General features: G+C 36.2%; 2 protein-coding genes across 2 annotated transcripts in view; one reads left to right on the top strand and one right to left on the bottom strand.

Moving 5' to 3' along the window:
* Positions 1 to 51: 51 nt before the first annotated feature.
* Positions 52 to 25,711, bottom strand: LOC125269997 (zinc-binding protein A33-like). Its single transcript, XM_048193167.1, has 8 exons — positions 25,606 to 25,711; positions 24,513 to 24,566; positions 24,334 to 24,397; positions 2,920 to 3,178; positions 2,607 to 2,702; positions 1,664 to 1,686; positions 1,466 to 1,584; positions 52 to 1,271 (listed from the first exon to the last, which is right to left on the bottom strand). The coding sequence occupies exons 1-8, from the start codon at positions 25,709 to 25,711 to the stop codon at positions 778 to 780; spliced, it is 1,215 nt and encodes a 404-aa protein (XP_048049124.1). The 3' UTR covers positions 52 to 777.
* The window catches only part of LOC125274083, a 51,202-nt gene continuing 37,107 nt past the window's right edge, over positions 13,748 to 27,842 (top strand). The window contains exon 1 of the mRNA XM_048200156.1: positions 13,748 to 13,842. The gene's annotated coding sequence lies outside the window, so the exon portion shown is untranslated. The remainder of the gene's footprint in view (positions 13,843 to 27,842) is intronic.

The raw sequence follows: 27,842 nt of genomic DNA, 5'->3' as shown, positions 1-27,842 counted from the left end.
TCCTGAGTTTAAAGAGAAAGTTTAGCATTGTAAGCCCACTGAACCTGTTCTTACCCTGGTTGGATTTGTCTGGTTTTGTCAACTATACACCTAGCTACTCTGAAACAGTGAAAACCTACTTGCAGATCCATGAAATCTCTCTGCCAGCTGTAGTGTGACTAACTGTCCTCTTTGAAGTAGGATTTTACCTGCGAGACGACTTCTATCTGCACTTCATCAGATTGATCTTAACTTTCTCCAGTATGTATAAGAGGGTCCAAATGTTCGAACTGATAAGGCACTGGACCTGCACTGTCAACAATCTGTTCACAGTGCGATTTAGGGGAATCTGGTGGGGAGTCGAGTCAAGTCAAGTCACCTTTATTTATATAGCGCTTTTAACAATGCAGATTGTGTCAAAGCAGCTTTACAGTGATAACTGGCAAATAATTTTGGCTGCACAGCAGCTCTTAAAGAAAATGGTTTCATTGTCCACCTTAAATAAATTCAGTACTGATTCATTCCATCAAGGTTCATAGTGTTAAAAAGACGGACTCTCTTTCACCTAAATTATTCAAGAGTGCTGGAGAGGTTTCCAATCTAATCAGGAGTAAAAAGATGGCATCAGAGAGGAGGAGACACACTTTCCAACAAAGAAAGAATAATTGGCCTGATCTGAACAAGAATCCTAAAACTGTCTCTAATTGGTCTAACTGTGGTAAAAGTGCTAGAAAAACTAATTGATGAATGTAAAAGATGAAAGCTGCTTGATCCAGACCTACAGGTATAAGTTAACGTTTACTGACTATTGAGTGGTAAGATCCTCAGAGGAGAAAAACTATCAAAGAATGGAAAGAGTGTGTCAGTGAAGGTGGTCGTGAATGTGTGTAGATGTGTGTTAGTTACAGGATCAGAGAATGACACCGTTCCTCTCTCATAATCCAGATCAACTCTCACACGATCAAGATACTGTTTAACATGAAAACCAGGTCGTTCATACAGTTCATACTGATCATACTGCACACTCCAGACATCAGTATAGAAAACTTGTCCCTTCCTCTGGTTTGATGCTGTAGTTACTCCAAGACTCCAAGATAAACTCTCTGTAACCTCCACATCCCAGCAGTGTGTTCCTGAGTTAAAACCATCTGAACCCAGAACACAGTAATAATCGTTAAATCTCTCTGGATTATCAGGAAGAGGATGTTTGTTCTCTCTCCATCTCACACTGGTCAGATCATCAGACAGGATGAGACGTGGATGAGCCGTGTTTGGATCCAGAATCACAGGAGCTGATGAGACACAATCAACAGCTGCTTTTATTCTGATGTTCATATAATGATCAAGAGTGAACCGACACAGATTATTATGAATTATGACACTCGTCCTGTTGATCAAACACATCAGAGATCTTTAAAACTGTCAATCTTCCCCTATGGGTCATTTCCATTGTGTGTGTATGAGCACAGATCTCCTCCAGACTCACTGTTTTGGACGATGTCCTGCATCTTCTTCCAGACTCTGAACTGCAGGTTGCCCAAGTAACGTGACACATGAATCAAAGCTCCAGAAGCCATCTGTGGATCCGGCTGTGAGATCTGAAGTCTGGAAGAACATTCAGGAGTCAGAACTGCAGTGGCTTTGGATCAGAACCAGAGACCAGATACACCAGCAGATCACTCACCTTTCCTTTGAGACTGGAAACTCCTGCAGAACAAACACACAATTTATCATCAAGAACTCAATCAATCAATCAATCAATCAATCAATGATGTGAAATCAGACCTTCAGAAAGCAGACGTCATTGTCTTTCATCATCTCCTCCATGTCTTTGATTGACATTTATGGGCAGCTGGTTGTGCTCGACACATTATTGGTTATTTAATTTTTATGTGAAAAAGACTAACAATAAGAACAAGATTTGAGGACTATAAACATGATAGAAATTAATTAAATGTAAAATATTTTCATCTAATTAACATAACTTTCAAAAGTCAAAAACAACTTGTCTTTACTTTATTTCTTTGCAGTGGGAAACATTATGATGAGGATACATACAAATGACACGTATTTACAAAGCAAAGCAGGGCGTATTCAATCAGTAGTTCGTTCAGTAGGTCCAACCCAATGAAATGCTCCTTCACAGTCAGCACTTGAAAACTATTGGCCTCGTGCTTTAGACAAAGTCAAGGCTGAGTTTTGGTTTGTGATCAAGCTTTGTTTGGGAGTCTGACTTGGAAGATTCGATGGACTGAACACTCTTGATGGCATGAATCTCTGCTATTGTCTGCTATCATGGTCTGATTCGTTTTTCAGAATGACTGGTATGCAGCATGGCAGTTTAGGTGAAAGGGATTGTCATATGCATACTCTACTATAACTTGTTTGTCTGTCTCTGACTCAGGGGTGTCTACTGTAATTATCCTATGAATAGACCGATACTGTATAAGAAAGTCATATACTTCTTCATCAGTAATTAGTATCTACTATTTATATAAATACATCCAATGCATTGAACATTTCTACCCAACATGTCTGTGTTTCAGTCAATAATGGAATGTGATTATGTCAGACAAATCAGCTGTTCTAATCAAAGTTGTAAATATGTCAAAAGTATCAATCCTCACCTTGATGTGTTGAACTGTTTTCTCAAACTCTCCTTTAATGTTTTCATTGTGTTTCAGTTTCTCCTGTAAGGACTTCAGTGCTGTATTGAGCTCCTCCTGCAATTTAATGTTCAAATCTATGAGACACCAGAGATTTCTGTAATACGTTCATGTGTGTAATGCGTAGTATGAGCAAAATGGTGGCATTTATTAATTTATGATAAGCTTTAATCCTCAAAAATAAATGTCTTACCTTATACGGTGAAACCACTTCACCAATGGGTCTGAATGTGTGATTGACATGTTTCTGTGAATCTCTGCACACTAATCACACAGGCTGTTTGTCCTCCAGACAGAAGAGTTTGAGTTTCTCACTGTGTAAACTGCAGATCTCCTCAGATCCTGATGAACGCCTCTCATTTCTCTCCTTCAGGAACGACTCACACAAGTTTTTTAACGCAAGATTATTTGGAGGATCATCTCTTGAGGATCTTCTCCTGCAGACAGGACACTCCTGAGTTCCCTTGGTTCTCCAGAACTGTTGAAGACACTCTTTACAGAAACTGTGACCACATGATAAAACAACAGGATCCCTGAAAACATCACGACACATAGAACAAATATAATTATATTCAGCTGGTGAATCCATTTTCACTGTTCCAGATCCAGCAGTCCAAACTTTAATGTCACTTTCTGAATCAAGGTTTCAAAAATAAACAACGACAAGAATCACAAAGATCTGCTATCTGATCAGAAACAAACTTCTCATAAATCTTTCTTGAAATTGTTTCTCTTCATTCTTCTTTGATCGATGTCTTGAAATTAAAAAAGGCATCAGTATGACAGAAAGGAGTGAAGTGATGAGTCAGTCTCTTCCTGGTAAATGATGTAAGAGGGTGGACCAGTTTCTGATTATCTTTAGGTATGTTGTGCAGCAGGTCAGACAGTAACATCAGGATTTATTCAAGTTCATGCCAAATAAATGCATTCATAATGGACACATTAGAGAATACGTATACTTTTGGGCTGTACTCACAAATCTACTTACGGACAAAATGGAACTGGCGCTGTGTTCGATCCGTAAGTAGAATAGGGAAGGCGTAGGACATACAGCGCAAGCTTTTTGAAGAATACGAAAGTGCGGTTTTGGCGGAAGCATGTGCAAGGCGATCATTTGTCTATATAAAGCATATACATTTACTTTTTTTTTAGAAAATGACAGATCGTTTCACTAGATAAGACCCTTATTTCTCGTCTGGTATTGTTTAAAACCCTTTGAAGCTGCACTGAAACTGTAATTTTTACCTTCAACCGTTTGGAGGCCATTGAATTCCATTATATGATTCCAGTTTCTGATTATCTTTAGGTATGTTGTGCAGCAGGTCAGACAGTAATATCAGGATTTATTCAAGTTCATGCCAACTAAAAACATTCATAATGGACACAGAGAAAACGTATATTTTTTGGGGTGTACTCACTTGTGTGGCCAGCGGTTTGGACATTAATGGCTGTGTGTTGAGTTATTTTGAGGGAAAAGCAAATTTACACGGTTATACAAGCTGTACACTCACTACTTTACATTGTAGCAAAGTGTCATTTCTTCAGTGTTGTAAAGGTCAGCTTGTTATCATCAGGTGTCTTCAATAATCAAGCAATCATCACTTAATTAACCACTTAACACTGCTTCAGTGTTACTTTTAACACCCTGCTGATGGTTCCCATATGAACACAAAGTGGTATAATTTAACACCGGGAATTTACTGTGCAAGAACTCTTTAAGTATTTAAATAGACTATATTAAAATAATCTAACTCTAAGTTAAAACTCTAAAACTTAAGATTACATTTTTTTTTTTATCTCTGAATAATGGAATTTTTTTATTTCAAGAACATTCAGTTCTTGAAACTTTTCTAATTTAACACATCAATACTCCCAGTTTAATATTTGAAAATATGCTTTGTCATAATTCTAACAGAAATACCAAAAATAATCACAGTAAATTCACTAATCTCAATCCTTTTATGTTGTTTTCTTCCTGTTTTCTTCTTTTGCCACACACTGTGTACACATTTGCCAGTGTGTACATTGGCAATCAGAAAGGCGAGTTGGGAGAAATCACATGAGATGCAGTTTGAACTTTTACCCTGACCAGTCTGAGTCCAATAAACAATTAAAATAAGGCTTTGCACTTTGGTGTAGTTGGATATGGTGGTGAGTATACAAGGTGTATTTCACTGTAAACAACCATGCATATGTAAGTGAAATAGATGGTGGATGATACATGAATGTTCACTGACTCATTTTTTTTTTATTCCAGAGAGCTAAATTTATTATCATTTGGACACTAATTTGATGCCAGGAATAAGCATATGAATCTCAACAATGGTGACATGCTGCAATTCATGCTGGAAACCATGGATGAGTTTTATATTATGGTAGCTCCCAGAATGCATTTCAGTTTGAAACATGTCACCATTGTTGAGATTCATAGCTGATTCTTGATATCTGTGTCTAAAAATGGTAAGGTTTCAATGTTTTGTGTACAAATAAGTGCTGTCAATTGATTAAAAAACTAATTAATTGCATATTTTTCTTTAATAAATCATGATTATAAACAGAGTTTTTAATATTTTTATATTTCATGATATATAATATATTTTATAGTTAGTAATATTATATTATAGTAATAATTTTATATTTTATTTCAATATTTATTTTAATATTTTATTTTAATATATTTCACAGTTACTCTGCAAATTAATGTAGAAACAACTTAAAGACAGCATATTTTAAAAATGTTTAATGGCATCTTTTTATGAATGTCTATGAAATTGATTTTTTTAAACATTAATTATAGACATTCAACATTACAGTATAACTAAAACCTATCAATTTCAACATTTATTAGGCTTAAAAAATAACTTTTAATTTAAGTGAACTTAAAACAATCTTCACACCGTAAAAATAAATCTGTAAAATAATGGAAAAAGAACTGGCAGCTCATTACCTGGACATTATCCAGTAATTTTACAGACATTTCCATCAACCCTAAAACACAACTCAATGAAGTGCAAAATAATACTGTAAATAATAACCTCTAAATACAGGTAAAGCACCTGTAAAAAATAAATATGTTAAATTAATACAGTACATTGTGCCCTATTTTTTACAGATTTTTTTAGAGTGCACATAAACCCACTATATTAAATGTCCTATTTTCCGGTGACCTTCCTGTCTAACAGGTAGGAAATATACCGAAACTGAATAAAGTTATCAATCACTTTACAGTCTTCACTGCATACATTATAAATTAAAAATACTGTAGATTAGTCCTTATTAAAGTTACAATTTTCTCTGTTACCTTCTTTGATTAACATTAATGACAGACATCACAGCAACTGGTTTATTAGGCTACTGTGACTTTAAGATCTCTGGCTGCCGAACATGACGCAGATCTGATGCGCATCTCATCTTCACAACTCTTTAAGTTCATTTAAGATTGCTCTTATGAGGATACTCGACAAAACAGCATTTTGTCATAATTCTGTGTTATTGTTTGTTGAAGCATGTTTTGATATCATTATGTAGTAACCTGATTAAATCTCTTTCAGTGCTCAATAGTGGTGAGTTAATTTTACCTTGTTGATTATAACAACCTTGTGAGTCTAAATCTAAATTTTCAAAAGCTGTTCTACTCAAAAAGGTTAAAACTATGACTTAGACATACAAACATCAAGAATCAATGCACAACAATAATGGTGACTATCAAAAAGTATGCTGCAGTGCATTCTGGGTGCACCAATCAAAACTCATCTATAGCTCCCAGCATGCATTGTGGCATGAATAAATTATGAGCTGAATTACCTTCGGAAAGGCAAGTTTATTTAAAAAGCACATTTCATACACAATGGCTTGGTCCCCGACTTCGTGTTCACTCAAACCCACTACTCTCTGTAGTTTACAATGGATTACTAATATCCCACATTAGTCACCACAGAGTTTCAACTATCCCACTCAACATTCATTTTTGTCTCTTACCAGAGAAATTTGAAGATTTAAAATACATTAAAACAGTCAGAAATAAAAAGATTATGCATAAAGGATTGATAAAAAAATGCATTAAACAGTTAACCCGAGGACTGGTGTGATGTGTTCATGTTTCCTGGTTCTGCTTAGAATCCTTTGGGAAGGCCAGTGAGGAGCCCATTACAATAATCCACCCTGCTGGTGATGAAAGCATGAACAAATTTCTCTAAGTCTTGATTGGAGACGAAACATCTAATTATTAAAAATGTTTTTAGATGATAATATGCTGATTTAGTTATTCATTTTACATGACAACTGAAACTAAGGTCTGACTCAGGTAAATTATCTTTTTCCACATGGAATGTGAATGGGTTGGGGCACCCTATTAAAAGGAAGAAGGTGGTGGCTTTTCTTAAGCGTAATAAATTGGATGTAGTATTTCTCCAAAAGACACATCTTGCAATGCAGGAAGCTGAAAAACTTGGCAGGGCATTTGGCGGTTACATGTTTTGCAGTGAAGGGTCAAGCAATAGTAGGGGAGTTATAATATTAATAAAAAAAGCATTTACAATTTAGATGTATTAAACAAATGAAAGATAAGTCCGGAAGAGTTATTATGGTTTGGGCTGAAATACAGGGGCAGAATTTATTATTGACCAATATATATGTGCTTAATATTGATGAACAAACTTTTTTTTTTATATAGACTTAGAAGCGAAGTTGCGAGCTGCTGTAAATTATGAGATTGTGTTGGGTGGAGATTTTAATTTGTAAATGGATCCACTCTTAGACCATAACAGCCCAAAAGTGTATAACACACCTAAAGCAAAGTTGCCATTACTTAGGATGTGTCAATCTCTCTGCCTCATAAATATTTGGAGACTCCTGAATCCACATGGAAGGGACTACACCTTTTTTTCGAACGCACATAAAATTTTCTCTAGAATTGACTTTTTCCTTTTATCAAAATCACTTATCCCTTCTGTCATCGCATACACAATTGGAAATATCTTAATTTCGGACCATGCTTGGGTATGTTTAGAAGTGAAGCCTTATATAGAGAGGAAAAAATCATATAGATGGTGTCTTAATACATCTCTCTTACAAAACCCAGTATTTCAACAAATGTTAAAAAAGAAATGAATGGGTACATAGAAACAAACTGGTCATCAGTATCTTTGGTGGGAGTGGCTTGGGATGCTTTTGAGGCAGTTATTAGGGGAAGTATCATTCAATTTGCGGCACATTCCAAGAAACGTAAAGCACAAGAACTTTTGAAGTTGGAAAATAGCATTAAAAAGGGCTGAAACAAAGATAAAACGTCAGGTGACACCTAGTGGTCTTCGAGAATTAACTCGAAGAATTAACTTAAATATAGATTTAACACCACTCTGTCTCAAAAGATTGAATTTTTGCTATTCAGGACAAGACAGACATATTTTGAGTCAGGAGATAAAGCAGGAAACCTTCTAGCTAATTATATCAAGCACACGGAGTGTTCTTCCATTATTGCATCTGTTAATTCTTCTAGGGGAGATATATTTACTACTGCTACAGATATAAATAATACATTTAAAGAATTTTATATAGATCTTTACAAGTCAGCATCATCATCAACTGATGAGGATATTAGCAGATTCCTGGAACCGTTAGATCTCCCTAAACTATCAGAAGATAAGGATTCAGGTGATTGTAAAAATCTTGTCAAAAATCCTGACTAATCATTTAAATAAAGTTATATCATCACTTATACATGTGGATCAAGTAGGGTTCATTAGCGGCCATAGCTCTGCTGATAATATTCGTCGGTTTATTGACATCATGTGGTCAGTAAAGGAGGAACAGATCCTAACTGCAGCTATCTAATTAGATGCTGAAAAGGCTTTTGACATGATGGAGTGGAGGTACCTTTTTAAAATTCTAGAAGTCTATGGGTTTGGAAACACGTTTATAAGATGGAATAAGTTATTGTATAAACAACAGGTAGCAGTGGTACAAACCAATGGATTAATTTCTGAGTATTTTGTACTAGGTAGAGGAACTCGGCAAGGCTCTCCACTCTCCCCGTTGCTGTTTTGTCTTGCTTTGGAACCTTTAGCTGCCGCAATTAGAAAAAAACAAGGATTTTCCTGGCATTGTAGCAGGGGGACAAATACACAAGCTTATGCTTTATGCAGATGACATTTTATTGTTCGTCTCCTTAGAATAATTGACATTTTTTTTCTAAATTTTCACATTATAGGGAGAATTGGTCTAAATCAGAAGCCCTTGCACTGGCTGCAGTTTGCCCTGCCTCAGCTTTTCATCCTGGCATGTTCCAATGGCCTAAGTCAGGTATTAGATATGTAGGAATTCTACTTTGCCCAAATTTAAATGACTTAAAGAGATAGTTGACCCAAAAATGAAAATTTGATGTTTATCTGCTTACCCCCAGGGCATCCAAGATGTAGGTGACTTTATTTCTTCAGTAGAACACAAATGATGATTTTTAACTCCAACTGTCACGCTCTGACAACGGAAGTGATTTCTCGCGCTTATACTTCAATGAGTGCGAGACATCACTTCTGCTGTCAGAGTGTGATCAGACCTCACTAAGCGAATGCCCAACGCAGTTGGACATAGTGGTGTTTTAGAGGTAAAAAATAATACTGTTCGGTTTCTCGCACAAACCGATTGTTTCGTGTCTTAGGACATCAATGTGTCGTCACGAGATGCAGGGTTTAATTTGGATTTGTCATGTTTATTTGACTCTTGTTGATAGAGTTCCCATTCACTTGCATTATTTGACTGACAGACGGCAAAGGGTTGGAGTTAAAAATCATCATTTGTGTTCTACTGAAGAAACAAAGTCACCTAGTCAAATTTTCATTTTTGGGTGAACTATCCTTTTAACGAGAGCTAATTTCAACCCCTTAAAGGGATAGTTCACCCAAAAATTAAAATTCTGTCAGTAATTACTCACCCTCATGTTGATACAACCATGTAAGTCTTTCTTTCATCTTCGGATCACAAATTAATATTTTTGTGATTAAATATGAGCGGTGGAATACTCCTCCATTGGCTTTAAGGGGGCCCAAACTTGTCCGTCCAGAAAGTCAGTGAAGAAAATGTTTAAATAGTCCATGCCACTACAGTGGCTCAACCGTACGTTTCTCAAGCGACGATAATACTTTTCGTGCGAAAAAAACAAACAAAAGAACGACTTTATTCAACTATTCATTTTCTCTCTTGTAGGCCTCTGACGTTAGTTCACGAGAGCTCCATGACGCATGCGCAAGAACTAAACTGACGACGGTCTTCTTCTACTACTACTTGTTACTGGCTGCTCACTCCTTAGGAGTATTACCACCACCTAGTGTTCAAGATAATGTGCTGGCATAGCCGGAAGCGCTAAACTTTGTTTACAAGCAGGTGAACGCGCGCGATGTATGTAAAAACCATTATTTGTAAATATGTCGGCAGATTTTGACGTAGATGAAGACTTGAATTTTTTTAACCAACCTTACTTATTCGAACCTGAATACACAGACATTGAAATTCTTTGGCTTTAATTCACTGTATCATGTATTATGTTTTTTTTTTTTATTTAATATATAGCCATATACAAATAAAGACGAAACTAAATGAGTGTATCATGACTTTAACAATTACCACATACTGCTTCCACTTACCTTGTTGGTCTGTATAAACAAGTTGGGCACAGCTGTTGATTTCAGTAATCTTTTTTGTTGAACTGATTTGAAGTCGTCTGGAGAGAAATGTTCACTGCACAACTTCATGTGCTTGACGAAATTAATCGGTAAATTAACATCCCGTTGAACAGCCAGCAGCCATAGATTCAGTCGCTCACGATCATTTGATGGGAAACGGTGAGAGGTAAGCCATTCATTTTGTGGCAATGTTAAGGCACCTTTACGTTTACTCGTTAGTTTTTCACGATTCGGACATCCAGGAAATGCACACTTTCTAACCATTGTAAACAATTACTTAGAGCGAGACCAAAAGCACGATCAATGTCGAATTCAATAGCTTACATACAGCGCGCGCGTTCACCTGCTTGTAAACAAAGTTTAGCGCTTCCGGCTATGCCAGCACTTCATCTTGAACACTAGGTGGCGGTAATACTCCTAAGGAGTGAGCAGCCAGTAACAAGTAGTAGTAGAAGAAGACCGTCGTCAGTTTAGTTCTCGCGCATGCGTCATGGAGCTCTCGTGAACTAACGTCAGAGGCCTACAAGAGAGAAAATGAATAGTTGAATAAAGTCGTTCTTTTGTTTGTTTTTTTCGCACGAAAAGTATTATCGTTGCTTGAGAAACGTACGGTTGAGCCACTGTAGTGGCATGGACTATTTAAACATTTTCTTCACTGACTTTCTGGACGGACAAGTTTGGGCCCCCTTAAAGCCAATGGAGGAGTATTCCACCGCTCATATTTAATCACAAAAATATTAATTTGTGATCCGAAGATGAAAGAAAGACTTACATGGTTGTATCAACATGAGGGTGAGTAATTACTGACAGAATTTTCATTTTTGGGTGAACTATCCCTTTAATGAAGAAGATTTCCTGCGATATGAATAGATGGGCTCCACTCCATATGTCAATGGCTGGAAAACTAATTAAAATGAATTGTAAGCAAAAATTGAATTATTTATTACTGTCTCTCCCAATACAAATACCGCTTTACTACTTTAAACAGTTTGACAGAATATGTAAGGTTTTTATTTGGAATAGTAAGCGTCCTCGAATGCATTCTAATAAGTTACAGAGACCTGTTGAGAAAGGTGGTTTAGTCCTGCCTAATGTTTTATTTTATTATTAAGCTTTCACTCTCAGACACCTGGCTCATTGGTCACTTCCACCTGAGTGAGCTCCCCCTTGGTATATGATTGAACAATCAGTCTTGCCTTTGATCTCATTATTGCAGAGTCTGTCCATTAAACTGAATAGTGAGGTGAAAAAAACATCTGATTATTTCACATTTGCATAGAATTTGGTTAAAGATTTCTCGTCTGCTATGACCCTTACCTGAATGCTTGTTCAAGTATATGGTTGAACCCTAAACTGTGTATTAATAAAGCCCCTTTTCTATGGAGGGAATGGATTAAGAAAGGTGTTATTATATTAAGTGACCTTTATGAAAATGGTAGTCTGAAGTCATTTGAACATTTATTTCAGCAGTATGTTATATTTAGATCTAAGTTTTTTCAGTATTTACAGTTATGACATTTACTTTGTACTACTTTTGGTTCTAGTACACAGCCTCTTAAGACAGCAGACATTAATTGTATGGTAATTTTGGCATATGTGAAGGGTCATGAAGCAAACTATCTACTCCTGGTTGATTCAAAATCACAGTGATGGAGAGTTATTAGCTCTTAAGAAAATATGGGAAAGAGATTTGAATTTAACATTTTATGACGAGGAGTGGCATAGAGTTTTAAAAAAATGTCAAAACGGCATCTAGGGATGCAATAATACGCCTTATACAGTTTAAGATAGTGCACCGTTTTTACTGGACCCCTTTCAGACTGTTCAGGCTTGGGTTAAAAGATACACCATATTGCTGGAGATGTAAGACTGAGGATGGAGACTTAACTCATGCCCTCTGATTTTGTAAATTCAGGATTTCTGGAAAAGGGTTCATGAACACATTTGCACTGTTTATACTCAGGTTTCACTATGTCCTCAATTGTTTATATTAGGTGGGTGGACAGACAGTGACAAGAGACAAACACATAAGATAATGGGTACCAACCAGTTTAATGATTGGCAGACAAATAATTCTTAGGAGCTTGAAGTCAGAGGAGACCCTTCCTTTCAGGAATGGATAGTAGAAGTAGGTAGAGTGGCTGCATTTAAAAATATGTCTTATAGACAGATGGACAAACTAAATTTATTTTATAAGAAATTGTCCAGATATTTATCTTATCTGGAAAAGGGGCAGTAATAATTTTGTGAGATGTTCACATGTTCATGTTTATTTGTTTATTTATTTATTCTCCTTTTCTCACCAATATATGCTGGAAGTTATACTTATTGTATTGAATTGTATAGCCAAGTTGTGACCTTAAGCTGTAGTTGGGTTTTTCTTGTGTGGGTGGGTGTTGATATTGATATTGGGGTGAACATGTTGATTTTGTACAGAAGCATTATGTTGTACTCTGAAAAGTGCCTGAAAATCAATAAAAATGTTAATCACAAAAACAAAACAATCAAGAGTCAAGAGCCTAACTTCAACACAACACTGATCAGCATAATGGTGACTTCACATCTTTGTTCATCTTTTCTTCAGTGTGTCATCACTATTGTTCAATCGTTACTTCATTATCCAATAAACTCCAGCACTGCTTAAGTGTTACATTTAACTCTGTAGTGTGGACACATATGAACACTGAGCGGTTAATGAAACACAGGGGATTTTGCTGTGTATCATCCAACCTTAACACATTTTTAAGCCAAAAGTTAGTGATCCTTAATATTTAAAGGACATTCGAAGAATGTTGTTCAAAGAATGTTTTCTGTCAACATTATGAGAACATTTAAAAAACCCTACAAACAATGTATAAACAATGTTTTAGTGCTAACCTTTTGAGAGCATTGAACAAATGTTCTATTAACATTACTGAAAGAACCTTGACAGAATGTTAGCCAAAGTTATGAGAACATTCCCCGTTAGCCGGGATGAGATGAGAACACATTTTTATAATTCTTTGGGTCAAGAAAGAGTCTGATGTATTTCCTTCTCCTTTGCTGCAAAATGTTTGCTCTCTCTGGATGTGCTTAAATCCACGGTAAGGATGCATTCCTGTTAAATATCACACACGTTCACTTCAATAAGCCAACAGAAAGCAGATTAATGCTTTTTAAAATGTAAAAATGTATTCTTCATATAAATCCTAGGTCTTTAATCCTGCTCCAGGAGGCCCGCTGTCCATCAGAGCTATTATTGGTCTAATCAAGGTCCCAATGCTTAAATCTGTGTGTACCAGACTGTGATCTTTACCCTGAAAGTCATGTGTTTTTTTTGGAAAGAGAGTTCAGAGGTCTGATACGTACATATTCTTTCTGATTGGCTGATATGCATCTTGTGTAACACAAGTACACTTATTTAAGCACTCAATGTAGCGGCAAAATAATACAGCAAAAGAATTGAATAAAACAAGACACATCTGTTATATGGTATCCAGCAGAAAAACTCAGTTTGCTGTTTGGAACATTGATTTCCACAGGTTTGATTTTTTTATATTTTACATTTATTTTAGCAATTTAGGTACATTTTAGCAATGTTAAGTCTACTGGAACATAAGCAGAACAGAGATTAGAGGGGTTGGGGGCACCGTCAGGCACTGTGCTTAAGACTTCATCTTAAGATTGTACATTTTACATCCTAATTTATACATTTCATGCCAGATACATTATATTTTCTTTTAGGCTTAATTTATGACTCTAGATAATCTGTATTTTTTTTAGAGATAGACATAGAGATCACGGTTCTCCCATGACTAACAAACTAAATAATAGGCCTGACAAAATAATATATTTAATGTTATAAATGAGTAGATTTATAAATGTCTAAATGTTATAAATGAGTCTATTAAAATTATGTATTAACTTAAATGAATTCATGATGCAAAAAAAAAAAAAAGTTTAATGAAATTAATGAATGAAGACTTGTTTCGATTGGTTTTTGAAAGAATTTCATATATAGCATTTCACCTACAGGCTATTACAAGTTGTCGGTTCTGTGATCCATGACAATTAGAATAATAAGACACTATATAGAGCTGTTACCAATCAATTGAAATCACTAACAACAAAATTCATCTTTAAACTGCAGAGGTGGAACAAAAGTTGCATCTCAATTGGTACAATTACAAATGCACAAATAATGTTAAGATTAATGTTTTAAAAATAAAAAAATTCTAATTGAACATTTGTAAAAAAAATCAATATCACATTTGCAATTGTGCTCATAGTTATGAAAACAGCCCTCTTTCTTGTGATATTGCTTAATTATAACATATGTTATAATATTAAAGTCCCTGTAAAGTCAATTCTGAGAATTGTTTCTAAACACGTTATAAATGTTACAAATGTATTGCTGAAACACATTACAAAGACTGTGAATTGTGTAGTGCTGAATTGGATTCATTTTGTCTCTAAAGTGATCGTTCTACACCGGATAGTTTTACAAACTTTCATCAGAAAACTGGGATTCACTGATAATCCGCTGTTTTTGGTGAATGGGGCTGAACAGACTATCTCCCGCCCCGGCCTTCATCCTCCCGTCCCACTGACAACCGATGATATGGGGCCGGTGTTCTGAAATATTTGGTGTCTGATATTTTTTCGGTGACACTGGGTAGAGCTTACATGAACATTCATGAGTTTCCTGTTTTGTGTTAAAGCACCTCTGAAAATTTTAGTGGACTGTCCTTGGATCACAGAATTGTTTTCGGTAATGTGATTGTGTTTCCGCGTTAAGATTCTTTTTTATTTTATTAACTGTTTATGAATGCTCAATAGTTTGTAGGTTGTGTCATGAGATATAATTTAGTAGTGATTACAGCCACTGGTGGTGTATCGTTAACAGCCATCGAGTTTGTTTGTTTTAACTGTTTTGATTTGATTTTCTTTTAGTTCGTTTGATAAGATAACTTGTATAAATCTATCTGTGGTGACATAATGAAAGTTTCAGTTGTTATTGTGTCATTCCCTATTGCTTTCTCAGTTGATAGCCTGCATAACTTTAACCAGACATTATTATTTTTAAAACACATTGAGAGTTAGGTTTATGTTCCATTTATGTTTTTGACATGCATTAATTAATGCATTTAAACATTCTTTATCTTTTTTTCTGCAAAACACACAATGCTCTGTATGAAAAGAAACATAGATATAGATATAGAATATATAGATATTAGCTTCCCTGCAGCACTTTCACAAGGTTTTATTTTAATACGCTTTCCACAACAATTAAAATGTTAAAATTGAATTACAAGTGGTTAAATTTATCAGCTACAAAACTAAAAGTTACTAATGCAGGTTTTATTTACAAATATTTATATGAAGAAGATAATTGGCAAAAGTATGAGGAATATTATTGTTATGTGGATAATCAGACATATATACATACTACTGTGATTGTTCTGTCATTTCTTAATTGCTTGCTCAGTTGGTAAATAATTTTTATTAATCCTAAAGTGAAGTGTTATTTTTTCATATTACTAGGGAACTGTAACGAAGTTCGTAAATATGGGAAGAAGGAGACGGGAACCGGCGAACATTCAACGTAACTTTAATGTAAAATAAACAAAGAACAAAACGAAAGTAATGCCGGCAGACCCTCGTGGACGTCTGCCGGCCACACAAACATAATAAAACATAACGTAAAGTCCAGGCCTGGTCCTCTCTCGTCCTTCACTGATGTCGCTCCTCCTTTTATGCCTCCGGAGCTCCTCCGTGAGAGACTCGAGGCCGGCACGCCTCGCAGGTGACGCTCATTATTACTCGCGTCACCGGCCTCGCGCCGTTCCCTCACGGCTCTCGCCCGCCCTGCTCGTCACATACCCCCAACGCCCCTCGCAGGCCGGGGGGGTACTCCCGCGACTGCGCTTACTCCCCCCCGGGGCCTGTTTCGGCGGCCGCAGCACCTGGGGGTAAGGACAGACGAGACGAGAGAAAGGAGACGGAAGCAAGGGAGCGACAGGACGATAGAGGGGAGAGAGGAAAAAGAAAGGAAAAAAAAAAATTCTTGGTCCGGTTCCCAGACACACTGCCGCCCTGTCCTCAGCCAGCCGGGAGGCTCTTCCTCGCGGTGCCATGCGGTGGCACTGGACGCTCGGTGGACGGCCCGATCCTCGACCGCCTCCTGGCGGCCGGCGATGGCTCCTCCGACTGAGGGCAGCCGGCAGCGAGTCCCCCGTCCCCTGCTCCTCCCCTTCATGGCGGACGGCAGCAGGCTCCGGCCCACGGCAGACGGCGGCGACTCCTCCGCTCCCTCCAGGTCCAGGACGGCAGCCACCCCACCTCGTCCCAGGAGCACGGCATCCGGGTCTCCGTCCCACCTTTCACAAGGTTCCAGCACCACCGCCTCGGGCAGCCTCTCGCAGTCTACACACACTCCCGCGCTGCCCGAACTCCGCAGCACCGCGATCCCCCTCAGCAGCGAGGGCTCTTCGACAGCATGTCCCTCCTTCCTCCCGGGTTTCGGCACCAATGTAACGAAGTTCGTAAATGTGGGAAGAAGGAGGCGGGAACCGGCGAACATTCAACGTAACTTTAATGTAAAATAAACAAAGAACAAAACGAAAGTAATGCCGGCAGACCCTCGCGGACGTCTGCCGGCCACACAAACATAATAAAACATAACGTAAAGTCCAGGCCTGGTCCTCTCTCGTCCTTCACTGATGTCGCTCCTCCTTTTATGCCTCCGGAGCTCCTCCGTGAGAGACTCGAGGCCGGCACGCCTCGCAGGTGACGCTCATTATTACTCGCGTCACCGGCCTCGCGCCGTTCCCTCACGGCTCTCGCCCGCCCTGCTCGTCACAGGAACATTCTCAATCTTTTTCCCACAAAATGATGCATTTCATTGACAAAACATTTTAATGTGGAAAAAACATGAAGCACTGTGAATCAGGATTCAGTTTCACACAGTGATGATATGAAACTATATGGAAATGATCAAACCTGATATTCACAATGAAATGGATTAGTTCTATTCTACAAGCTTTCCAAATTTTAATTGTTAATTTAGCAGCTAAAATAACACACCATGTAGTAATTTGCATATCTGTGATGTCAACGATGAAAGAAAATAATGAGAGCAACTGATTCTGCGTTGGAATTTTATTCACAAATGAGGAGCAGTCACGACATATGACATATTTAATTAGCAAAAACACTTGTATTTAAACACACATTGACACAATTTACACAGGGTCTTGGGATCCCAGACAAATGAAAGTTTGGTCTGCTCATGTGATCCCAGTGATACCAGCCTTTGCTACTGACACATTCAATCTGAAATATATAATAAAATGACATTACTACAAACCTGTATTATTAATATTTTTAATACACTGTCATGTTTAAAACAAAGTGAAAAATAAAAGTGTCTGCTTTGTCTGGTGTACAGGGATATTTATTGGCAAAAGTCATATTTGGGAATTAAAGAATATTGGTTATATATATTATATTAGTTATCAATGCAATTCATTGTGGCCTATTTGGATAATAATTAAACTGTATATAAAGTACATTAACATGCTTTCTTGCATGTGTGCAATTTTTGAAACATATTACATAACACAGTAAAATCCCCAGAGTTAAATCAACTCTGCTCAGAGAACATATGGTCCCTCTCTAAATAGTGTTAAAGTAACACTGAGATAATTAATCAATTAATAAGGCTGTGACTGAAGTCAGTTGTAGTTCTTGTGTTTCTCTTTTCTTCAGTGATTCTGCTTGTTAACAGCAGGTGTTCATCACTAATGCACAATCATCACTTAATTGATTGCTTAATTAACTCATTAACTTTAACTCTGCTTCAGTGTTATTATAACACTATTTAGAGACAGACCATATGTACTCTGAGCAGAGTTGATTTAACTCTGGAGATTTTGCTGTGTAGAAATTCAAGTCTACCCAGATTAGAAGTGCTTCTGCAAACTAGGAAAGTTCACTACTGCCTTCACCACAGGAGTTTACAATTAATATTATTATGCTACCATACATTTTGGAAAACTTTCAAAACTATATGCTTTAAAGACCCAAGGTAATACAGAAATAACAAAAATATGCTACTTAAAACGCTATTGGCTCGTTTAGCGAATCCTAACGACACCTCTGGCGAATCATTGGCTGTGTTCATATCAAACATAGCTAACACATGACACGACATAATACAATATAGCTTATATATAAAATATTGTACATCAATAACAGTTAGATGTAATGATGTAGATAATATAAGCTTGACTTTGTTTAACACTGAAATTCAGAGATTCATACACTGACTCTTCATGTCTGTGTCAAATATTTTTATTTATTTATTTATTTATTTATTTATTTTTTTAAATCAGAGCAACTTTTAAAAGTCTCACTGACTAAACGGTAAAAGACAGTTTTATTCTGTTGAAACAGCAATGTATCAATAATGTAAATCTAACTTAGAGATTAGGCTTTAAATGAGTTCAGTGATTCAGGTCAAATGATGATTGTATTAAAACATAACCAACAACACCTGATCACACAACTAAAGCAAACACTAATCTCAATAAAGGTGACTTAAAAATTGTGACTTTCTCCTTTAATGATTCTTCTTGTTAAAATCAGATGTCTTCAATAATATTCAACCATCACTCAATTATTCACTTAGCCTGTGTCTCAATGTGCATGCTATCCATCCTAAATAGTATGTGACATTAGTATTATTCAATACTATATAGGGTGGATAGGGTGGATTGTATGCAGGGTTAGTTCTTATTAACTTGAACATCACTTCAGTGTTAATTTTAACACTCTTAAGTGTGGACTCCCATTTGCTTTCCCCTGTTTAAAAGCCAATATAAACTGAACCCAAATGGTAACACAAAATAGGTATCATATGCGAACTGAACTGAGCTGGATGATGACATTCTCCAGTGCTAATATAGATCAATTAACTAAATTAATCACTATTGTTTTTTTACAGCAGAATTAATCAATACTGAATTTACTTAAGATGGATAATGACACCATTTTCTTTAAGAGCTGCTGTGCAGCCAAAATTATATACCAGTTATCAATGTAAAGCTGCTTTGACACAATCTGCATTGTAAAAAGTGCTTTATAAATAAAGGTGACTTGACTTGTTTCATTTTTAAGCTTAGAAACTCAGCTTTTTATTGTGTTTAACCATATTAATAAACTCCTAACAAGTGCTGAGAAGTACCTCTAATCTGGAGTTTACTGCCCATGGGCTCCATCTAGCTGCGAAAAAAAAAATGCATATTCATATTTTTCAAAACTACTGACTTAATAAACATAAAATAGATGTCATTTAAAAGCTTAGAGCCTGAACGTTACAATGCATGTAGCCAGTTCGATTAACTCCTAAGTAGTGCTGAGTTATTTGTTGATAAATAGAAAAAAAATGTTATCAACTAAAAACAAATATGTAGATTTCACATGGCAGAACTTCATGAAACATGCACAGATCATAGAAAATCATTATTTACAGCAGATTCTCATGATTTAAATAAGCCCATAATCCATTGCACTGATCATAAGATATTGGAACAATTTTAACAACCTTGGTTCTAAATGCTGTAACCATTGATTACTTTATGCCATCACCACAAAATCTGATCCAGATGCAGCTTACATGTAGGAGAACTTCACCAAAAAAGGTGATTTTTCTCTGATCTTATTTTCTTCCTGAGTGATTGCATGTCAAATAAAAAAGAAAAAAAAAAAAAAAAAATATATATATATATATATATATATATATATATATATATATATATATATATATATTGTCTTTTATCAGCAGTTTCTCAGCATGAAAATGTCTAAATGTAATGTTTTTTGTATTTTCATAATCTTTTTTAAACAATTCTATCAGATTATACCAACCTTTTGTCTTTCCTTGCTATAGTTTTGGAGTTATGAATCTTTACTTTTGTGTATGTTGCTCAGAGAAAAAAAAAAAAAAAATGCCTTCCAGTCTTAAAGGGTTAATACGGAAGAGGATTAGGGCCAAGCAATAATAAAAAAATAAAACCATCTTGAGATTAAAGTTGTTAAATTTTGAGAAAAAACTCGTTAAATTTCGAGAAAAAAGTCGAGATAAAATGTTAAGAATAAACTCATTAAATTACGAGAAAAAACTCGTTAAATTTCAAGAAAAAAGTGCTTTAGTCTCAGCTAAATGAGTGGGTGAGTTCATCAAGCATGTCTGAATTTAAGTTTGGATGACAGTATGGTAACACTGCTGTCTAACCTGGCTTTCGTTCCCAAAGTCAGTGATTTCATGTGCTTTCGGAGGAGTAGTTTGTGTCCTGTATGAGCTTTATGCTATTGTGTAAACAGGACATATCATTCAGTTATTCGTTTCATGGACCACTCAATGCAAGGGTAAGCCAGTCCGATCCGGCTGTGAGATCTGGACTCTGGAATAACATTCAGGAGTCAGAACTGCAGTGTTGTGATGAAGTTTCTCTTGTACGGACTCCAGCACTGTATTGAGCTCCTCCTAGAACATAATTATATTTACTCAGGTTGCCTTTGTTTCTATATTCGGTTGTTAAGTCTGACGTCACGCGGTAACAACAAACAGTGCTAATACGATGCTGCCAAAAATATTATAATCATAACCTTTATCTCCACACCAAAATCCCAGATGGCCAGACAGTGATTCATCTTTTATAAATCGCTAAAATATTAATATCTGTAATGCTGTGACCATGGAGACTGTTGTGTAGACTGTAAGTATTTTAAATGTTTAACTTTAAAATGTTAAATGTTTATTATGAATAAATAGCGCTCATAAACGGCCGTTGAGATGGCATTCTCAAGTGAAACGAGTCGAGGAAATGGCGTTCCTTACGTCATGACTTAACAGTCGGATATACAGTATATATATATATATATATATATATATATATATATATATATATATATATATATATATATATATATATATATATATATATATATATATATATATATATATATATATACAAGGGTGTAGATTTGGTTTCAACATTGGGGGGGTTGAAGGTTGGTATGCTGTCTGCTATTTTTTTTTTAATTAAAAAAATAATCTGTTTTGTGTGTAATGTTTTTTGGATAATTTATTTCTTATCTATCTATCTATCTATCTATCTATCTATCTATCTATCTATCTATCTATCTATCTATCTATCTATCTATCTATCTATCTATCTATCTATCTATCTATCTATCTATCATAACTTTATGAAATTTATGTATAATCATTCATCAAATTCTAACATAACTGTGATTCTAAAAAGAAAGATGTTAAATATTGAAACCACCAGTAGGCGGCAACTTTTTTATTGAGTCAGTCACTTAAATCGTTCATTCAGCCAATTCGTTCAAAAGTCAGATTTATTTAGGAAGAAAACAAACACCGATGTGAATACTTTTTTCATTGATAAATACAGACACTATTAAAACATGAACTAACAAAACAGACGGCTGTTTTGGTAACTGGTTGTAGAGTCATATATATAATTAAAAAAAAAAAATACTGTATGCAAGTGTCAATGTCAGTATGAGTTCGAATTTAGGAGCCTGATGGCCTGGGGGAAGAAGCTCCTCCTAAGTCTCTCAGTTTTTGCCATCAGGCTACAGAAGCGCTTACCAGATGGCAGCAAAATGAAAAAAAAGTTACCAGGGAGATTTGTGACCAGTCACGGAAAGTAGGGACACAAGTCGGTTCTGGGGCATTTTGAGTTATTCACATATTCTGAAAGTGTAGTCTCCAAGCTTTCCAACGATGTGTAACACGTGGAAATCTGATAATATTTGGAGAAGTTGTGGCCATTTGAAGGTAGGAACTCAAGAAAGCTCTATAGGGAGAAAAACGCCACTAAAGTTGCAGTTCTCGCCTGTTCTCACCTGCTGGGAGTGACAATAGGGCTCATTTACATCTCATTTAGATAAGCTATACCCCCTGTAAAGCTGCATGGACCTCATACAATTAATAATAAAGGATAATGTGCATTGTAAATGTCAGTAAATTATCTTTTTTGACTTTTATAAAAATGATTTAGAGGCTGAAATATGTGAGTTTTATCTTTTTTATAAAACTTTTTTTGTCAAAACTCTATTTGAATTTGTGCATTGTAGATAACATGTTGCAAGACACTCCTTTAAAATCTGCCCATCATTTTTAATGTTATTATTTTAATGTTTATGTAAAGAAAAAGTACATATTGATGCTAATTTTATTTGTTATTTGCTGGTTTTCCACATAAAACTTGGTGAATTGATTTCATTGTGTAGCATTAGGACTTTTTGAACAGGATTCTGTGATAACCGTGATCATTTTGGTCACTATAATCATGAAATGAAATTTTCTCACCTGAGAAGACAAAAGAATCACATAATAATGACCTGAAATGACTTGCATAATAATGAGGGACACAATATTTACATAATAATTGTCCACAAATGCCTGCTAAAGAAGAATAGGCAATCCAGGAACTAACCGAACTAACAGAGGCCAGAGATCGCTAACTATGGCTATTCAAAACACTTTTCAAGACAATAAATACACGATTGAGACGATGTCTGCATGTATTGACTGAATTTGCGTCTGAATAGCGCTCGCTCCGTGGGCGTCAGGGGCATGTCTAGAGCATTTTCAGTGGCGGGGCCATGCTGGGGCACTGCCTCCAAATGGGGTGGCCGCCAGTGACCAAAAAAAAAACTAAATTCTACAGTATATTACATAAATCCTATTGATTTTATTATTTTTTTTTTAACTTAAATAAAGTTACTTGCAAGCAAATGTAGTAATAAAGCACATTTTTGATTAATTTAGTTTTTTGTCATCCCTGTATATATCCATTAAGTTAAATTTGAGAGCCAGTGTTTATTATTTTTAGTGTTTTAATAAAACTAACAAGTTTATAAAATAAAAGCAATTTTAATAATGAGCAATTTTAAAAACCCAGAAGCAGAAACAATGTCAACTATTTGCTTTTAATAAGTAGTTTGGCCATTACAATATACAGTAGTTTTATTCACCATCTCTTTCAAATAATGATAAATAAATAAAAAAAAAATTCCCCCCACTGTAATAAATCAAATGGTTTTGCCAAAACATCATAGTGTTTCATTCAAATTTTCTTTCAGATTAATTTACAAAAAAAGCTGAGTAACACAGAGTTAAAGTTTTAGCACTGTAACATTTCAAATGAAAACACCACAGTTTTAAAATAAAATATGGAACCATTACATTGTGCTCTGCTAACATATTAAAGAACAGTCTTTAGTTTAGAAACAATAAAAACAGTAGCAGAAAGAGAGGAAAACAGTCCAAAAAGAAAGAAGGCAGACCTCAACTAAACAGCTGGATTCTTCTGTTTCGGTGGTGACTGGCAAACCGTCTAACAAAATCATCTAAGTCAAGACATTTGGCTCTCCTCACCTCAATGCTTAAGACTCCAAGATTACTGAGTCTGTCATCAGTCATGGTAGTGCGTAAATGTGTTTTTATGAGCTTAAGTGCAGAGAAGCTGCGCTCACAAGTTGCGCTACTGACTGGTAAGGCCACAGCTATGCAGCTAAAGAGAATGGTCTTCTTATAGTGATGACTAGCCTACCAGGGGTCCTCAATCAATTTAAACAATGAGTAATAATTAAAATAATTATCAGTGCAGAAGGTGTAGTTTGTCAATTAAATCAACCTAGAATACATACAATTGATTCTGCAAATTAAGTTTGAATAAAAGTTAGTTACATAACCATAGTTATAGTCCAATAATATGAAGGCAATCGGTCATTTTTAAGGTTTTAGGAATCTAATTAAAATACACAAGCTCATCATTAACACCCATTTAGACAATACTTTCTAGAAATATGTCAGTAAAAAAAAAAAAAAAAAAAAAAAAAAAAACTGGAGCATACCATGTGGTCCTGGCAGAATGTGATCTGTTGAGATGTTGGCATGTAGTGCCTGAGGTCTGTCACCATTACCCCCTGACCTATGCTGACACAAAGTTTCTTTGTGGTCTTCAAATTCAGACAGGTCACTTACAGCTGAATTATCTGCAGATACAGTAAAATAATAATCAACAGAGTAGACATCAAACATCATTTAACATCACTTGCTGAACATGTGCAAACAAAAGAACTTTCAGGTCTCAACTACAACTATATATACCTTTGCATTCTGTTGGGGATGAAGGTGCTTGTTTATCCCCACCAAACTTTGATCCTGAGAAATTATGAAATGTCACAAGTAAATATTGCATCAATGAGAAAACAAAACAAGCTCAGTGAGTACTATAGCAGAATAAATACGCTCATGGTATTTTTAGGGCAAATTCATGTACATGCAATGATTACTAATGTTTTAGTTTGCTTCATACAAATGAAATGTAATATTTCTCAAATATCCCTACAATTCCCTCTACACTTCACATACTTGAAGTTGCAGGAAGCACAGAGGAAAATGAAGGCCACTGCTGTCTGCTGGTTTTTCTTGCTGCCTGACATTTTCTTCTTGGTGAGTAACATTTTCTTCAGTTGCTTCTGCCTCTACACTTGTTTTGTTTTTTTTTCTTTGAAAGAAACTCCCTATATCTTTACTTCTTTTCATGGCTTGGCACTGCTCTCTTCCCTGCCTTCAAAAGAAACACTTATGTTTCAAAAATTGTTCAAATTGTGAATGAAATGCACAGAATGCATCCATGTCATTTCACGTGTAAATGACTAACGTTAAGTTAGGCCTGACAATTTAACTATCTAACTGACTTACTCTCATGCATTAACAAGTAACGTGTCAACAGACAATTATTATTATTATTATTTTGGAACATTCTGTGCATATTGTCATTTGGTGCAATCTTGCTATGTGGTCACTGTCACAAAATAAACTGATACAAAATATGCAAATCACCATGACAGTGTTTACTGTTTGATAGCGCCCAGCGTATTTTACTTTTATTGTGTTTTATTAAACGTTGACTGAACATTCGATTGAAATCAACCACGACCAACGCGAGCAGAGCCTGACGGGGTAAAAACATTGATCTAAGAAAACCATACAAACATATTAAACCATCCATAAAGGTTACCTACCAGCTCTTTGTTTGGTGTCTTGACTTCCCACACTTGATAAAGTAAAAGTCCAAGTCCGCGACGGCCGTTGTTTCTCTGACGCTGCACTTCTTTGAATCGCGAACTTCAGTAGAGTCTATAAACTGATTGGCCGTAAAATGAACCAATCACAAGACATCTTATAGGGGGGGCACCTGGGGTGGCCAATCGAATTCCTGGGGGGGGGTTGGGGCGGGGCGGTGCCCCCCTGGCCACCACGTAGACCCGCCCCTGCACACGAATCTCCCGCGAGAACGTCATGTTTCTCATTTCAATGTGCTTTGTCGAACGCAAAGTCGACTCTCATACAGGCGCTGGTGACAGCTGGTCGGAAGCAAAAAGATGAATAGCCTAAACCATGAATTTCTGGGTGTGCTGTATTTTCTTATAATACAGAATAGCAACGGGATTGAAATCAGATTGTTTGCATTTTATTAATTACTTACCCTGTAACTACATGAAACAAGAGTGTAACAAGCTCCACTTCAATTTACGGCCCGTAATGTCATATTTACCCTGTAACTACATGAAATAAGAGGGTAACAAGCTGCACTTTAATTTACGGCCCGTAATGTCATAGTTACCCTGTAACTACATGAAATAAGAGGGTAACAAGCTCCACTTTAATTTATGGCCCGTAATGTCATATTTACCCTGTAACTACATGAAACAAAAGCATATTTCCCCATGTATTAAAAAAGATTGCAATAGTTCTTTCTACTTGCCTTGAAACAACTTAATCAGTGCACTTTCTCGCTAAATTGCTATAAATTGCTATTGTCTATCAAAACAGTATAGGTACCCCTTAGTTATAAAATATTTACAGTATAAATAATTTGTTATTTTCCTGGTTGTTACCTCTTTATTCCCAATACTTTACATATTGTTCCCCTATACTTACACATACTTACTGTATAGTTACACTATAATTATTGAAAGTTACGCTGTAAATTCGTTGTAATTACGCAGTACTTTCTGGGCTGTAATCTAAAGTGTTACCCATTTATTTATTTGGACATTTTCTACCATATGATGTCTGAAGCAGCCGCTCGTGACACTGTTCTCATGGTAACCAGATCAACGTTGTGAATGGAATACTACAAAACTTAAGTGAAAACACCAAATTATCATTCGGTGGGATAAAATAGCTTCTCTTCCCTGCAAACAATACCATGAAGAATGTGGATATTTAACCAAGTCAAAAACAAATAAGGTAAGCAGGTATCCATATTCATTTCAGTATCAGCAGACGCAAAATGCTATTAAAGGCAACAACTTTTAAAGTTTAAAAACGATATAAGTTATAAAAAATGGTATAAGTTATGTAAACGATATAAACACCTTCTGGGTTCTCTATTTTATCGATTTGAGCAACAGTAAATGAATTTTGAGTTTTTGATAGGATTCCTATATAGAAAATACACTCCCTGCCCTCCAGACTCATTCGCGCTGCTGCTGTGACGTCATGTGCAAACAACCTATTTTTATGAACATGGGGAAAAAGCAAGCCGATTATTAGCACATCAGATAAAATGTCAGTCAGTTTCTAGACTGATTCCACAGATTCGAAACACATCACAACAACTAACAATGGACCCCAAAGAAATTAATGACACCTTTAAAAAATATTAATTTAATTTGTACTCTTCTGAGTTTCCAGAAGATACTTCAAATATGTTAATGTTTCTTGCTGGTTTAAACATTCTGAAAATTAACTTGGAGCAAAAAGAAAATTTAGAACAACCTATTAAGCTACAAGAGGTTATAGACGCAATAAATGCAATGCAAAGTGGCAAAACCCCTGGTCCGGATGGATATTCTGTAGAATTCTATAAAACCTTTGTGCCCAAGATAGCTCCACTCTGTGGTGACCAGGGCGGGCGAGAGCCATGAGGGAACGGCACGAGGCCGGTGGCGCGAGAGTTAACGAGCTACACCTGGGAGGCGCACCGGCCTTGAGTCTCTCACTGTCGTCGCTCCTCCTTTTATGCTCCTGGAGCTCCTCCGTGAGAGACTCAAGGCCGGTGCGCCTCCCAGGTGTAGCTCGTTAACTCTCGTGCCACCGGCCTCGCGCCGTTCCCTCACGGCTCTCGCCGCCCTGGTCGCCACATACTCCTATTGAAAATGTTTGAAAACTCCTTAGAAAATGCAAAACTACCTTAAACCCTCACAGAGGCATTTATAACACTTATTTTAAAACCAGGAAAAGACCCATCCATGTGTAGTTCTTATAGACCAATCTCATTGTCTATGTTAAAGTGTCGATGTTAAAGTACTAGCCAAAATATTAGCCTTCAGAATTGATTCCCTCATGCCAGAAATTGTCTCCCCAGATAAGACAGGTTTTGTCAAAGGTCGTTACTCGTATACCAATTTACGGAAACTCCTAGTG

This window comes from Megalobrama amblycephala, linkage group LG1 (assembly GCF_018812025.1).
Source record: "Megalobrama amblycephala isolate DHTTF-2021 linkage group LG1, ASM1881202v1, whole genome shotgun sequence".
NCBI lineage: Eukaryota > Metazoa > Chordata > Actinopteri > Cypriniformes > Xenocyprididae > Megalobrama > Megalobrama amblycephala.
The sequence above is the reverse complement of the archived record's forward strand: the minus strand, read 5'-3'. Positions and strand labels throughout refer to the sequence as shown.